Consider the following 17,254-nt stretch of genomic DNA (forward strand, 5'->3'; position numbering starts at 1 on the left):
TCCCATACAGCCATGACTCACAGAGCAAAATGTCAAGACAAAGGTTATCGGGCTTCTTCAATGCTGCCACAATGAAGCAAATCTCAGGAGCGTGTCGCCTTCTGCCTGCCCATGCTGCAAAACGTAATGTCTTCCACTGACCTCCACAGGTTTGGATGTGAGGTATTGTTTACAGCCTCGGGTGACCCTATCTTGTCGGCTTCCCTCAAACCAGCTGTAATCTCGATACCGTCAGGCCACATAGACAAGACTGCACTGCACAAAATGTTGATCTTGCAAAGAAAATGAATCCGGTATTGATTGCTACTTTGCTTTTAGCAAGGTTAAATAATTACACTTTGTTACCAGGTGAAGTGACTAATCTTTAAAACAGAAAAACAGGCTTATATTAACACGTCTCTTTAAAAACAGTTTAGGGCTAAATCTAGTTGCACATCATTGGACCCTTTTTTTACAAGGTGCCCTTCAGCTGCGAGGGTCCTTGGCATAGTATTGTATGATACCTCAGCCTGGAGAAACACAAGTGGATTTACAAAAAAAAAAAAAACCATCCACAGGACTTCATTAAACTGCACACTGAATTCTTAAATAAATTCTTTAGAGTTCAATCAAACACCGCATGCTAAATAGGTTTGATATTCATGCCTCTAATCATTCTCTACAGTGGACTGTAGTGTGTCTGCTAATGTGCCTGTCTTGCAAACACAAATTGCTGGAAAGATATGATAAAGAGATTGTGAACACAAAAAGGAAAATTTAACCAGCACAGACCTGCGAGAGAGAGTGCAGATACATTACAGCTCCCTCGGAGTGCTCTCCATTATTGAATTCATAACCACAATGGTTCATTAGCACTGTGAGTAAATAATAATTGAGGTGGCCTTTAACTGAGAGGGGCAGAAATAAGAGGACAATTAGGCTGCTTTCACGGGGCCCTCGCCTGCTATCTGCTTACATGATAAGGCTCCAGTTCTATCATAATCTATTTGTCAAATCAGCCCTTTAAGTAGGAGTGCTCGCATATTCTTCACGACAGCGGAACAAATTTTCCTCTAAAAATACTCACAAGGCAATGCTGTTCGGATGCAAAAAAAACAAACAAAAGAAAAAAAAGAAATGTGTGTCAAGTGTGAAGGAATAAATAACATCTGTAGTTTGATTTACTGACTGCCCTCTGTTATTTCCACTGATGGGAGGAAACCCGAAACCATCTGAATCCTGTGATTAGAAGAACTGACAGCCAGAGTGTGTAACTGCAAGTGACGTCTGGTCATCTTTTAAAGATGTTACACGAATAGCACCTTCAAAATGACACCAGGCCTGAGGGTCGCTTACCTTTTAGTAGGAGTAGGTGCCCCAGAGGACATGAGCATTGTGTCGTTCATGTTGTTGGCCGCTGGTTTCGGCTGACTAAAAGACAAGATTAGAGGTCTTTAATGCTGCCCTGCAGAGGCCTGTGGTGCTTGTCACCAGGGAATGGAGGAGAGGGCATTTGCATTTTATTAATAATCATGAATCAGCGATCCTGGCTTCAGTTTAATCCAACTGTACCAGGAGGGTGAGGAGGGAAGCAGGAGGATCATTATAAACCACTGAGTGTGTTATAGGAAAAAAAGCAACATGCAGTACTCCAGTTAACTTAAAATTGTTGCAAAATAATTGACTATTCCGGGAACAGCGAATTAGATGTTTTTGGGCTATTAGCTTAAACCTAATTAACATGAGCAAGAGCAAGAGCAGCAGACAAGAGATCTAATTAAACTGGAAGTCTGTGAAAAACTAGCAAAGGTGACATTGTGGGAGGTAATTTGTGAGAGTAAACAAAGCAGTGGGGTCCATCTGGCGGCTGAATCAGTGGCAAACTCATCGGAGTCCAAACCCCCGGACCACAGAGTCTCATTAACGCGCCGAAATATCACTCTGCACATCTCAGGTCCTCTCAGCTTCACATCCGACACAGAAAACAGCAGAGGAAAGCATTTGATTTTCAAATCCTTGAAGACGCATCCCCAGTATCTTTGTGTAGTTATCAGCTTTGATTCTGTTGTAACTGTTTTATTTAAAACACTCATTACCACATAAAAGAAAATGCAATGTAGAGCACTGTGTCTTATTAAGATTATTTGTCCAATCAGCTTTTCCTTTTTTTCTTTTTTCCAAATCAAACTATTTATATCTACATTGTGCAAAAAAAGCCACCTTCCCCCCCCCCCACAAAGTGCATCAACAGCACAGGCAGTTCTGTATATTACTCAGCTACTAAAAACAGAAATGAGCACAAAATATATGAAAAAATGCAGCAGTACTTCTAAATGCATGCTCCTCGCATTAACGTGGGTGCTCAAGGGGGTCAGTGTGTTCTTTTTGAAGACACGCTGCAATTATTAATTCATTCAGACGTTTATGCCCCTCAAGAGTTGCCTAATGGGGTCGTAAGAGACGCAAGTCCGAGTATTTGTTTCTGGGGCCGTTTGCACAACCACAGCGCTGCTAATTTCTGGATCACGCATTAGGATAAACAGGAAAGCAAAAGTGTCACTACTTAAACGGCCACGCGCTGCCTTCCAGTCTCCCTCACAAACACTCCGGCTAAAATCCCAGCGCATGTGAAAAATGTTTGCCTCTTTTTTTTAATCACATTACAAGAATCCACCCTGAAGGTGAGCTCCAGACTGAGGACAGGAAGCGAGGCGCCACACTTACCTCTGTGAGGAGAGAAAGCACCTATCTGGCTGGCAAAATACATCCAATTGCTGCTGTTGCCAGATGCCTAATCTGCCCTCAACTGAGCAGGCGAGCATCTCACTATTACACTGCTGTTGTCTCCAAGGAAACTCAGCGGTCACGTGACTTTGTGACGACGTAGATTTGCTCTCTCCCTCTCTCTCTCTCTATGTGTCTCGCACACGCTCACTCTCCTCTCTGAAGCTCTATGCTCTGACTCTCCTCTCTTCACCTCTCTCTAACACAGTGGAAATTAGGGGGAAATGCCTTTTGCTCAAAATACCTCCTCTGCAACCTCTAAACAAAAAAAAAGCACAAATGTTTTATCATCTCCTCAGCAGACAAGCGCACAATAAACTAGACAGTTTCTACTATAATTGCATTTACATATCCTTACTTTTCCCCTTACCTTTAGTGAGTTACATAAGTCAAAGCTCTTCACAGTTAGCCTTCTATAAATAATCATCAGCCCTTTTTGAACATACCAATATAACTCCTGTGGCACAGCAGGGTGCCATAAAAAACGCTTCCTCTTATGTAAAGCAGTATTTCATTCTCCTCTAAATGTTAGAATGAACTCTAACAGGCATCCCGACTCGTTCACATCAGTGTCTGCAGCGCTGTGATTCACTGACTCCCTAAACGCTGATTAAGGACACACAGGCCAGACATTTGGGCGGCGCCTCAGAGGTCAACTAGCAAGTGAATTGACACAACATTTAGGCACTAAGAGATCAAAGTCTGCAATGCGCTAAGCTTTGTGTTACCTGCGTGCAGCGAATGACAATGTACCACGTGCTATTTGTACTTGGCTTTGAAGGGGGTACTGGGAAAATTAAGTCTAGTGGCACCTCATGCACACTCGTTCGCCTTATTTCTGAAAAGGACGGATGCGCGGCTGCCTTCAATCGTCCTCAGTCGGCTAAAAATAATAAGCAAGCGTGAAGCATCCTCTCCTGCTGTGCTCCTATTTCCCGCGAGGCTGACAGTACCTCGGCCATAAAAACCCAATGGATCACGCTCTCAGTGAAGTGAATTATATGCCTGTTCTCTACATTTTAATGACACTGATGGAATTTTCATTGACCTGGAGAGTAAAAAAAAGAAAAAGAAGAAGAGGCATAAAACAGAGGAAAGCATTTTAAAATGTTAATGGATTTCTAGGGATTATATAGAGAGTGGAAAATTGGTTACTAAATATTAAACATTGGAAGAGAGAATTTGAGCCTACAGACTCACAGACTTGGTGTGTTCCACATTAAATGCAAAGTACGGCAAGATGCCTATTTTTTGACTCTTAGTCTGTTTTGGTGCTTAAAGTCTTTTGGCAGAAGCGGTGCTAAGTCTGAAGGTAAGAAGCCGCATCCTAGATTTAAAGTTTCTGAGACAGACAGTGCATCCCAAACCTATAACTCCTCTCTAAAACACAAATCCCCAAGAATCTCGCTGACAGTTTGAGTGGAGAGAAGAAATTCACAGCTCAGCTCACTGTTGGTCTTTGCTTTCAGATGCCAGTAAATATTTCAGAATAGTTTCAGAATAGATGCACTTTGTCTGAAGATGATATGAGAGTTTGGACAACTGGGAGACTCGTGTCCGTTCGATTTGGGCGTTTTGATCAAACTTGACTCTCTAGCCTGATTCTGCCATTATTAGTCACTCACAGAAGCTCCGTCAGCCATCACAGACACACACACACGCACACCTAAGAGATCGCACTGATGTATGTCCCCTGCTTTTACGATATGAAACACCATCTCTTCGCAAATAACATTCATCAGAATTGGCAAGCAGCTGCAATAGTTTTAGTATTCCAACACTGCATTTCTCTCACTCTTATGCATCACCAGTAAAATGAAGTCAATGTAGAATAAAACTAGAAGCCTGGCAGTTTTCCTGTGACTAATTATCTGAGGGATCCATTTCTATAGCCAGCAGGGAACTCGGAATGGTATGCAGATAATTGCTGTGTTCCCCCATCATTTTTTTTTATTAAACTGCCCATTAAAAAACAGAATTATTCCATTAGCGGCAGAACTCATGGCTCATGGCTACAACGAGGGCATAAGATTTACAATTTGATGTTGGATTTAACGGTACAGTTCAATTTAATTTTGTCCTTGTCTTACAGCCAAACAACAAATATCATATAACATCAAAGCGTAGCTGTTATTTTTCAGTTTTTATGTTTTATTAAACATCACAGATGTAAATTAATCAGCTCTAGAGGTGCTGGTAGGCTTTTAAACTTTAAACTTTCATCTGGAGCCAGATTAGCTAGCTCCCCCATTTCTGGTATTTATGCTAAGTTAAGCTAAGTTTTAAAGCTGCTTCTTCATAATTACTGAAGAAACATGGTTGAAGTGCCGCTCTATTCATAGCCACTAACTGTAATTTTTATACTCTGAGCACCTCTTTTCCACTTACCTCTTTTCACTCTTTACCACTGCAGTATGTCATTACAATTTAGTCTTCTCTCTCTTAGTTAGGTTTTGTCCTGTCTCCCTATTTCCACTTAACCCCAAACTGGTGGAGGGAGATGAGTGCCCCTCCCTGAGGCTGCTTCTGGTGGAGGCTTCTTCCTGTTGAAAGGGAGTTTTTGCTTCCCACCATCACATAGTGCTTGCTCTGTAGGGTCTTTACCTTACAGTATAAAGTGCCTTGAGGTGACTGTTATTGTGATTTGGCACTACAGATGAGGAAAGTGGGTTTTTTTAACATAGCAAGGGATTTGTAACATAGAATTTCCATACATTGTAGTTTTCTTTAGAAACCAGAAATAGTTTCTTTTTAGACACATTACTTCAGAAAAAAACAAAACAAAAAACATCTACCAATTACCATGATCAATATTATCAGTCCCTCTGGAGAACTGACCTTTTTATTAAGCAACTGCACAAACTACTGCTGTGTATTGATGAAATTTAACCTTGTAAAGGCTGTAAAATCAAGTTAAAACTGAGGGTTATCTCCAAATTTGCACACAGTATAAAAACTTCGGCATGGGTTTGAGCTGTCACTTGAGAAAGCATCACGCCAAAAACAAAAGAAATCAGTTTGGACTTGAGAAAAAAAGAACTGTTGGCACTCACAAAGCAGGAGATGGATATGCAAAGCTATAGCAGCGTTTCCAAGTGTCAAGAACTGGAGTGAGAAGTATCATCAAGAAATTCAAAGAGAGCCACACAGTACGGCACAAGCTTGGCAGAAGCAGGAAGAGAAAGATTTCAAAGACTCTGGAAATAAAGAGATGTGTCAAAATACACCAGAACAACTGCCAAGACTCTAGTGAATGACTTAGCCAAGTTGGCAATTGTTGTCTTAAAGACGAAAATCACTCGAACCCTCCACAGGAACAGACTGCAAGGTTGCACACCAAGAAAAACTCAATTTCTACAAAAAATATAACTTCAAGCCTGAAGTATTCTAAGGACAACGTTGAGAAAGAGAAATACTGGCGTCACTCCTTTTAATCAGGTGAGACAAAACTAGAGCTCTTTGGTCATACTGACACTGTTTATGCTTGGTGAAAGACGTGAGACATGTACAACCCAAAGAACAACATCCCCATAGTGAAACATGGTGGTGGGAGTATTATGCTGTGGGGATGCTGCAGTGCATCTGGAACTGTGAGGTGGAAGGTGAAAGGTAGAAGAAGGATATGTGAAGATTTTGGAAGAAAACCTCAAACGGTCAGCACCAAAACTGGGTCTGAGTCATCACTTTGTCTTCCAACATGACAATGATCCCAAACATACATTAATCCTGGTGAAGAACTACCTCCAGAAGACCAAAATGAACATTACTGAATTATGATTATGTTTCTGTGTGCAAGGTAAAATAAAGTAAGCATACAAAATAAAACTAGGATGTTTGGAAAAGCTGTGTTAAAAAATTCCTTGCTCTGTTTTAAAGCACTTGGGAAATACTTTAAATACTTTAAAGAAATTTTCAGGGAGGGAAGCTAATAATATTGTCCTGATCATTATATAAATGAACCTGATTTGAACTGAATCACCTTGTTGCCATGTTTAATTTCTTAAACATGGCAACAAGTTCACTGCACTCATATGATCTCCATAGTCACCAGATCTCGCCACATCCAATAGAAATCCTGTTGGATGTGGTGGAATGGGAGGTTCCCTTCATGAATATGCAGCCGACAAATCTGCAGCAGCTGTGTTACGCTATCACGTCAATGTGGACCAAAATCTCAGAGGAATACTCGCAGCACCTTGCTGAATCTATACCACAAAGAATTAAGGCAGTTGAGAAGGCAAAAACGGATCCAACCCTGTTGTAGCAAGGTGTACCTAATAAAGTGTCCAGTAATTGTGTAACGTGTAAAATGCTAATAAGGTTCTGGATTTTGTTACAATTAGATAGAGCCATGCTAGTACTTTTCTCACATCTAAAGATAAGCAGACTTAAGTGTCATGTTTAATGTATAATTTCATACTAAGGACCATATTCCAAAGAACTAAAAGAAGACTGTTATTTCCCCCTGTGTGTTGTTTTGCAGATGTATCTGCCTGCTATTTTGAAGACCTGCACAGTTAAATTTGGGAGCTTTTAATCTGAACCAAAATTGAGAATGACAGTCGCTGATGAATACATATTTTGAAGGGTTGTCAGGTTTAAAAGCTTCTTTTCATTGCACAGCTGATGAGAGGCGCTACTTTATCACCACACAAATCAAAACATAAAATCATTTCTGGAACCAAAAATAGATGTTTTTTTGTTTTTTTTGTAAATGCCCTTTCAGACATAACAATAGAGACAAAAAGATATAAAAAGAGGGGTCAACAGTCACATCCATTATCCTAAAAGTCAGCAAACACGCATACAGAGTTTCAGCAACCTGAAAATGCCATCTGCAAGAGCATGAGGATGCACTTTGTGTTTAAAACCCTCAAAGGAGATCATAACAATAAGTTCCTGGAATTTCAAAGAAAGAATGCCAAACATAATTTTTATTAAAGCCCAATAAGCTATTAAGACTTAAAAGTAAAATGATAAAAAGTAGAAATAATCGTGGTATAACTTCCTCTAAGCTATATTATATTCAGTATTATTTAATTACGGGCCTTTCCTCACTGCAAATTTTAGTTTACATCAGAAAATACTGAGCAATTAAAACCGGTTTTAGAGCTCTAAACAAAAGCCCCAGCTGGTTTCTCTGTGACAGAACTCCATATTCTCAGTGACTACACTGTCTGAAATAATCAACATCATAAAAAAAGATAGACATAGATATGGATTGCGACTTCCTGTGGCCCCTAGAGATACATAATTCTAAATATATTTTAGCCACAAATTTTATTTTTTATCAATATTAATCTACTTGTGTGAAGTAATTTCATGCTACACAGCCTATAGTGTGCAAGCTAATCCAATCGCCTTATCTCTCAGTAGGAGGAAAACATCCGGGTCGACAGTTGGCTCTCCCTGTTGTGATGAATTGTAAATTTATGCAAATGTAAACTCCATCTTAAACGCATAAGTTTGGGCACAATGCAGAAAAAGCCCCCTGGCAGTGGGCAGAGCCTGGATATAAAAGCGAATCGGGGTAAAACAGGAAATCATGTGAATGTATTTACGTTGTGTCAATTTTCTTGGTATTCACGAAGCTACTTTCTCCCCTGTGATGCAGTGCACTATCAATTACTCACTGACACTTGCCAGCAGCAAAAGGATATACAGACAGCTTAGATTTATGGTCGTGACTGGAATATGAAGCGGGATTTTGTTATGAAACGTGCTATGGGAACTGTCGAAAGCTCAAACACGAAAGTTGAGAGATTTCCTGCGATCATGTTAATGCCATAGACAAGAACAACCATGGACCACTGTTTTTATACTCAAAACACAGTTAGATGTTGTCTTGGTGGAGACCAAAACGCGTTGGAGTTTCAGTGCAACAAAGAAGACGAGTTTTGTGGACTACGTGAAAGTATCTCAGTGGTGGAATTGATTATGTTAATAGTACTATTTTTCAGCTGAAATGTAAATGAGTCTTCAGGGTTTAGGACACCAGCAGAATATAATGCATTTTCTATAATGATTTCCCAAAGCCTCAAAGCCTAGAATCTGAGATTTATACCATCGTCCCTGTTTCATTGCCAACAGACTGATGAGGATGACTGCGCTTAACGGCAGCAGCGGCTGAATCTGTGTAGTATATCAGCATTTCCATGGTAGCAAATAATCAGGGACGAGATGTCTGAGCAGGATGGTGCACTATCAGTCATGTGGTGACAGCGAAATGGAAAGATGGAGGCAGTTACATGACGGTAGCAGACTATAGATCATGAGGATACTGATCCTTGCCATGCTGTTAATCAACAAATCTGCTGGGGTTCCCTCAATAATGACAGAGAGCGCAGGAAAAAATGCATTGGGAAGAGTACTTACACAGTGTGGGTGAGCTCCTGTGGTCTCTCGGCCTGCTCGGGGAATACGGGATGTGGCGGCTCTCCGATGGGGACGCAGCCTAGCGATTTACTGATGGCGTGGCTCAGCTTTTTAGCCGGAGACTTCTGTGAGTTAGGCAAGACAAACAACACACTGGTTAGCTTTGCAGTTCTGTTGACTGCTGTGACTGTGTTGGAGTGAAAACAGTTTTACGCTGTTAGAAGTCATTTACATAACTAGGTCAAGACTTTGTTTACTGTGGGAAAAGCGGGGATGAGAAGTACTTGTTGCATACTCAGTAAAAGCTTCTATTGAGCAGGTTCGGTGGATTCTTTAATCCAAATGGCTGAAAAACTGCAGTGAAGCTTGACAGCAATGCTTCATTCAGGAGAAATAAGGGAAGAAGCTTCAAAATATAACAAATACATTTAGGTTTGGCTACCCTGACCAATGGTTTAGGATGATTTTCAGCACTCGTATTTCACTCTTTAGGAAATTCTGAATTATATGGGAAAAGTATACAATACTATCCCTAATGTTTCTGATGAGTGATACTTTAACTTCTTAACTGAAGTCACTCATATCATATGATTTTTTTTTTATTATATTTTCTCATACTGGCAGGTTAGAACAGCTTTTAACATATTTTAGTGTGGTACAAGGTGGTCACCACAACAGATCATTTGCCTTCATCTCATCCTGTCCCTAGCATCCTCTTCGGCCCCCACTAGTCCTCTGCATGTCCTCCTTCACTACATCCTTTGGTGTTCTCCACCTGCCTGGCAGCTCCGTGTTCAACATCCTTTGTCCAATATATTCACTATCAGTCTTCTCCAAATGTCCAAACCATCTCAGTGCCTCTCTAACTTTGCCTTCAAAGTTCTTATCCTGAGCTGTCCCTCTGATGTACTCATTTCTAATCCTGTCCCTCCTGATCACTCCCACCTTAAGCTACCTTCTACTCTGCCTCATGTCTTTTTTTTTTGACCGAATGTCTTTAAACCATGCAGTTCTCACTATCAACTTATAAACTTTTCTTTTCACTTTTGTTGCTATCCTTCTGTCACAAATCACCCCGGACGCTCATCTCCACTCACCTCTCTTGTGCACTGTCCATCGCTTTGGATGGTTAACCACAGGTATTTATATTCATGCACCTTCACCTCCCCCTCTAAGCATGACTCCATCTCTGCAGACTCTCTTCCACCTGCTTCCTACTCTTACTACAGATCACAATGTCATTTGCAAGCATCATAGTCCTTGGAGATTCCTGCCTGACCTCATCTGTCAGCCTGTCCATCACCACTGCAAACAAGAAGGGTCTTAGAGCTGATCCATGATGTAATCCCACCCCCACCTTGTCACTCCTCATGCACACCTCGGTATTGTTGCTGCCCTCATGTTCTGCACCACCATCAAATACTTCTCTGTCACTTCTGACTTCCTTGTGCAGTACTACAGCTCATCTCTTGGCATCCTATCATGTGATTTTACTAGAGCCATAAAGACACATTGCAACACATTCTGACCTTCTCTATACTTCTCCATCAGCACTGTCAAACACTGCATCTGTAGCGCTCTTTTCTGGCATGAAGCTGTACTGCTGCTCACTAATTTTCACATCTCTTCTTAAACTACCTTCACCAACTCTTTCACTGGTAGCTCTGATCACTTGACTGTCATGTTGACACCTGAATGCAGGCCCAGACTGAGCCAAATGCCTCCAGCAAGTCAGATATCAGAAAGCGGCCTCATGAGGCTAATACATCCTTTTTTTTGAGTGCACACGGTGGACTTTTAGAGACACAGCTACATCAAGGGAGTTGTATAGACCTCTAGGAATACACAGATGCTGTCACCGAATTTGTAAACAAATGCACAGACGATGTGACTGTCATCAGAACTGTCAAGACACTTGGTGACAAGCCACAGCTGACAACGGAGGTCTATTCACCACCGAGGATCAGAGTTACCATCTGGAAACATCTCAGCCTATAGCATACGAAGAAGCAACTGAAAACAGGCATTATGTGAAAAACTGTCAAATCATTTTACAAACAACAAGGACACGCAGCGCTTGTGGCTGGGTTCCAGACAGCAGAAGGCTATAAACCCACTGTGCAATCAGGTCTTAATGACCCCACTCTACCAGATAACACTCAGCACTCTGAACACAGACAAAACTAAGGACATGATCATGGATGTCAGGAGGACAACCTCCAGTTGTGTCCCACCACTGACCATCAGTGGATCTATAGTAGAGCAGGCAAAGTGCACCAAGTATTAGGAAGTGTATCTGAAGGAAGGTTTGAACTCCAGCGACAACACCACAGCCCTCATTAAGGAGGTAAAACATTGTCTCCATCTCCTCTGTAACATGAAGACACTGAACCTGAAGCGGGACCTCACCACTCCACCCCTGACAGTCTATTACAGAGGCACCACCGAGAGCATAATCATGTCCTGCATCACTTGCTGGTTTGGAAACAGCAGGTCTGAGGAAAGACACAAACTGAACAGGATTGTGAAAACAGCAGGTGACAGCATCATAAATGATCCCTGCCATCTACCTCACAGCCTGTTTTCTCACCTGCAGTCAGGAAGAAGGTAAAGAAGCATTTTATTCTGCTATAATGATTTTATTCTAAATGCTTCTTAACCATGTTTTATATGATCCAGATATTTTTAAGTACCAATGTTTATTCTATTTATTATTGTTTATCATGGTCCTCATATGTTGAGCTAAATGTTTATTTTCCCTAGGGCAAGCAGAAATGCTATTTTTTTTTATGCACATAAAAATGATACAGTTCAAGTTCTTTCCCATATCTTCATAGTGTGACTGATTAAACACATCCGTCTGTAGCTACTACAGCTCTGCACATCAACCTTGTTCTTGAAAATCGGGGCGACGTGCAGAGCTGTAGTAAACAGCACTCCTCTTTCTTGCTACGAACCTTAATGTTGGCACAACGTAGTGAGATGTGGTGTGGGAATAAAAATGCATGTCCTTGCCTGTACAATCTCGCACTTGTGATTTAACAAACAAATAAAAATAGGAAAAATAAATTTACTGCACTTGGAGGCAGATAGAGAGCAATTGAAAATTGGATGAGCGTCCATTTTTTTCTGTCACATAGCCAGTAATACTGCCAGGTAATCAGGACCGAGGTGAACAGAAAAAGCATCCAAATAGCAACAGCAAACCAAATGGCATGCAGCAAATAATTTCACTGGTGTGCGTACAAATCATACAAATTTATCAGGGAAGCAGGACAACATCCCAAACAGATGCATGCACCTACCCCATGTTATAATTTTCTTTCTTTTTTTTATATCAGAGAAAAAGCGTTTTGTTTTTCTCCGGCATGTCATTCCAGTCCTCAGGCTACAAGAGCAGTCATTCTTCTCTGTGTAAAATCCAAGTGGTATGGGAAATGGGTTCAGACTTCCCATGTTTCAATTTATAACATAATGATTGAGCTTTGGGGGAATGTAGCAACACAGTAAATTCAGTCAATACAATTTTATTTGCCAAGATGAGTAAAACCCCATTAAATCCCTGCTGAATTTGTCTGAAAGGACGAGAAATGTGGGCACGTGGTTGCTATGTCCTAAAATCAGTCAAGATGAGACTGAAGAGATATTGACTTTTCAATTGTATGGAAATGGGAAAAGCATAATGTAAGACTGAGAAATAATCAGAGCTTTTTCCCCTTACCCAAGACGAGTGCTCCTTCATCTGGTGCTGGTTGCTATGGGGACCATTAGCATGGCCACGCCAGAAGCAGCTTTGACAGAGCTGGTAGCCATGGCACTGTTGGCACCGATACCGGAAACCCATCATGCTCTCACTCCGGCAATAAGAACATTCCACCGGATGGAAGACTGAGTGGATAAACACGAAAACAAAGACACTTTCCTGTCAGAGTGGTGACGTCGCTAATCTCAGAGCTACTTCTGTATTTGGTTTGTTTTAAATAATAAAAAGATTCAAATACTTTACGTATGTCAATTTTATGTTACCTTATACTCCACTATATTTACTTGAGAAATTAGTCAATGCTTTACAGATAAAGGACAATTAAAAATGATCTTCTGAGTTGACTCCACCACTTCTGTAACAACCAATAGCTAGAAAGTTGACACTATGACACATCTTTAAGACAGCCCCCCCACCCCCGCCCCCTCATTAGCATATTAAATGTAGAGAGAAAGTATTTTTATTCATTTGGAGAAATAAGCGACGGGAAAGTACATTTATAATTTATTTACACAATTTGTTGTCATGGTCTTGATTTTGGTCTTGGAGCCAAGACTTTTGTGGTTTCATGATTTCTTCTGGCTTTTCTTATAACAGGATTTCCTTGTTGGTTTTTCATGATATTTCACTCACTTTATAAAATGTTACCATGAGAGAAATGTCTAAAAATAGTGAACTATTATTCTTTTCTCAAGCATCTTTTCTCAGTATTAAATTTGGTTTGGGAAAACTTACCATTTTCAACATTAGCAAGTCGGTGCATGAGCGGCAGCCACACAAGACACTGCGGGGGAGGATCTGCCATCAACACATCCAAAAATGTGTTCAGCATGATCTTCTTCTAGATACAAACACACACATGCATGAATTGAACAAGAAGTGTAAAGCACTGAAGACTTTGAAAAAAGTAAAGGAGAAAACTGATTCAATATTCTCTTCCTACCTGCTGAGGGAAGCATGTCCGCACTGAGTGCTCCGTGTAGCCGAATGATGGGCCCTCGAACACGGCTGTGGGGAGTTTCAGCACCTCCCGAAGGAACTGATCAAACTTTGCAAACACCATGACGCCACTGGAGTCGGAGATCTGCGAGAAAATATCTGAGAAAGCAAATGTCACATTTTACTTTTGAGCAAAAACAGGATGCAAACCAGCACTTGACATTTATGTGAATGGAAACTATTGATCCTAGGTACACAGACTCAGCATTAAGTTAATGCATTTAAAATAAATGAATATTGTATATATGTTGCAGCAGTGCCCCTGTGTGTTTAACTTGAGTAACTACATGCAGACCCTGGCATATGTAATTAACCAAAACATCAGCTTTTTAAAAAAGCAGTCAAAATTGTACTTACAGCGTAGTTTGTCAACAATCTTCCCTCCACACATTGTTGCCAGCATGGCTTTCATTGAGAAAACTGTCAACTTCCCATGGCTTTCACTGCAAGTGGAAAGCATTATCATTACAGTGAATACTAGGAAATAAAAATAAAGCATTCCAAGAAGTAGAAAGTTGAATTCAAAATGAATAAAATATACATTTGTTTATTTATTCTGCTCCTACAGTACTAGGAATTTTTTTGTATGATCACAGCTTTTTATGCTTTTCATGCTTCTTTTTTTAATTTAACCTGAAGTTTTGTCATTTAAGAGGAAAAACTAACATTCAGGAGTACGAACAAAAATAAAATTGAAAAATATGACTGCAGTGTTGATTTTGCATCCTTTAGCGCACAAAATGTGAAGAATATTTAACTAAACCTTAAACTACGGTTGATCGTGGACGTACAAATGATTATTCACCTGCTTTATTAGGTTTCTATTCTTCTTATAAATCGTTTTAACTTGCCTAGCGAGACCAGCTTGTTTCGTCTGAGATTCATTTAGCTCTTGCTTCCGAGCAGAGGTAACAGAGTGGATGAAAGCTCTCCTGCCTAATTCAGTTTGGACCTGAGGGACAGATAGCAAAACTGCTTCCTGTGATTGCAGCAAGTCGTTTCCAAAGGTTTCACAGAGATACGGGAGCATGAATAATAACAGAGTGGGACCAGAATGGCTTTACAGATAAAAGTAAACCAATTGAATGGATCCCTGAATGGAGAGGGCAAGCAGCCAATCAATTTGAGTACACAAGGTACAATAATGAGAGAGTGCTTTACGGTCAATAATAAACCTCTGCACTGTGTCCGGGCCCTGGAGCACTGAGCGGATATTAAGAGGAGGGACGTACCGTAAAACATCTCCAGGGTTACCAGACTTTGTCGACCGGTACAGGGTAGCTTATATGTTAATATTTTTGATTGATGAGCGGTTTAATATTTCAGTTAGTTAAATGTACATAGACAGGGTCCTTTAATAAAAGTAAATATGCTTGTAAAATCTTAATTATTAGCTAGCTTAGAGTCTATTTGTTATCCTGACCCATACCTACCTAAAATCCTGATTTTGAACCCACTAGAAGTTAATAACATTTTACATTCTTCATCGATTGCTGGGTCATTGAGACTCTGTCCTCTGCACCAATCTGTATTTCTGGGATTTCTGAAAACAAGATCCATGGACCGTCTAAGTGCCAGTAATGGCTTTACTGTATTTTGATTATGTTTGGAAATAACTCAGCCATGTATAAGTGTCTATTTAACATCCTGAAAGTTAAGCAGCTACAGGAAATGTTCTCCCCTGGTCATTTTAATCACATATAACACAACACAAACCAGAAGGAGAACACTTGGAAGTGCCCAAGCAAATCTTTGGGAGGTGGCAGTCTTTCTGTTAGTGTGACAAATCACAGAGTCAGAAATGTGGATTTGTGAAGACTTATGGGTTGGAATTTTAAAACTTTAAAATTTTTAAAACTGCACTTGATTAAAAAAAAGGTTCAAAACGAGCATTGTGCAAAAAAAAGTCCAGAGCCACCTCAGATTTCTATATATTTTGCTAGGAAGATGAGAAAAAGCTCCAGAAATTATTGATTTATTAGTGAGCTTGAAAGTCAGTATTTAATTTAACCACCTAAATTCGTCAACACAACCTGAACTCTCTTACTTGCCATTTCTTTAAGTAGTCGTCAGGAATAGTTCTCCAGACTTTCCGAAGGACATTCAAAGTTAAGTTCTTCTTTGGATCTTGGCTCCCTTTTGTTTAATTCTGTTGAGGTTTGGGCTCTGGGGAGGCCACTCCAAATGACTGATAGTTTTCCACTGTTTTTCTATCCAGGTATGCTTTTACTGCACTGGCAAGGTTGGGATCATTGTCATGCTGAAAAATGAAGTTGTTGCTAATCAGATTATTTTAGATGGTATTGCATGGTGAATCAAAATCTGACGGTACTTTTCTACGTTCATAATTCCATCAATTTTGATAAGATCCCCCAAAACCACTGACTGAAATGCAAACCCAAACCATGACAGAGTCTGTACTGTGTTTTACAGATAGCTGCAGATACTTTTGTACCTGACCTCCTCCATATATACTAATCATATGAATCCAAGACTTGTTGCCACTGATTTTCATTCCGCTTCTCGTGTAATTTGGCACACCTCAGTCTTTTATCCTAGTTTCCCTTCCTTGACAGCCAACCTACCATTTCTTTTGAGGCTTTAGCAAACAGTGGATTATCTGCAGGCTCCAGTGTATCTCTCAGGTCCTGTGTAAGGTTTTTGATGGATTTTTTTTACTAGTTTTTTCTTCTATTAAGGGGATGACTTTCGACACCATTGATCTGCTGTAGATCATTTTTAGAACTGTCACTTCTTCTCTTGAACTTCAATTGCTGAGATATTTGGGGTGGTGGGAAAAAAAAATTGAACCAGCACAGTATTGTGATTTTTTGCATGGTGATACAGTATTAACCCAGGGACATGAAATAGCAATATTTTTTTGTTAAAAGAATGAAAATAAATAGATAAATAATAAATAAATGAAAATACCCTGGGAATACTACTAACAGAATGACAGCAGGTGACAAGGTTTCTGTCATGGTCCTGGGTCAGTGACCCAGTGTTTTATATTTTCAATTATTATATAGTCTTTGATTTCATAATTTATCATTTCTAGTTTCTTGGTTTCTGTCCCTGTGCTCCTCCTGTGCTCCGTGTTCCCTGTGTCTCCTCAGTCAGTGCCAAGTCTGTGTCTTTGTGATTCCTAATTCTTAAAGTTTTGTTCTGTATCTATGTTTAGTCATCTGTCTTCCCTGTCAGCCGTGTCCCCTTGTGAAGTCTGCGTTTCCGCACCTGTCCTGTGTTTCCTGATTTTTTTGATAGTCCTTGTCCCGTGTGCAGCGTATCTAGTTTTGCTTGTTTGATTAGTCCCAGCTGTGTTTCCTCCTGTTTCCCATTCCCTCATTACTCACT

At 40.3% G+C, this 17,254-nt stretch overlaps 1 protein-coding gene across 3 annotated transcripts in view; it reads right to left on the bottom strand.

The window, feature by feature from the left end:
- Window positions 1–17,254, bottom strand: part of dtnbb (dystrobrevin, beta b) — a 36,547-nt gene that overhangs the window by 13,375 nt on the left and 5,918 nt on the right. Inside the window, exons 6-11 of one of the 3 annotated variants that reach the window (XM_063496634.1) lie at window positions 14,258–14,343; window positions 13,845–13,999; window positions 13,637–13,739; window positions 12,860–13,026; window positions 9,139–9,263; window positions 1,336–1,410 (exon numbers count right to left, since the gene is read on the bottom strand). In XM_063496634.1, coding sequence (XP_063352704.1) covers window positions 1,336–1,410; window positions 9,139–9,263; window positions 12,860–13,026; window positions 13,637–13,739; window positions 13,845–13,999; window positions 14,258–14,343 — 711 coding nt within the window. Of the gene's footprint in view, window positions 1–1,335; window positions 1,411–9,138; window positions 9,264–12,859; window positions 13,027–13,636; window positions 13,743–13,844; window positions 14,000–14,257; window positions 14,344–17,254 lie in introns of all 3 variants that reach the window. The other 2 variants (XM_063496633.1, XM_063496635.1) reach the window with 2 other exon arrangements.

The sequence above is a fragment of the Pelmatolapia mariae genome, linkage group LG16_19 (genome assembly GCF_036321145.2).
Source record: "Pelmatolapia mariae isolate MD_Pm_ZW linkage group LG16_19, Pm_UMD_F_2, whole genome shotgun sequence".
Classification (NCBI taxonomy): Eukaryota; Metazoa; Chordata; class Actinopteri; order Cichliformes; family Cichlidae; genus Pelmatolapia; species Pelmatolapia mariae.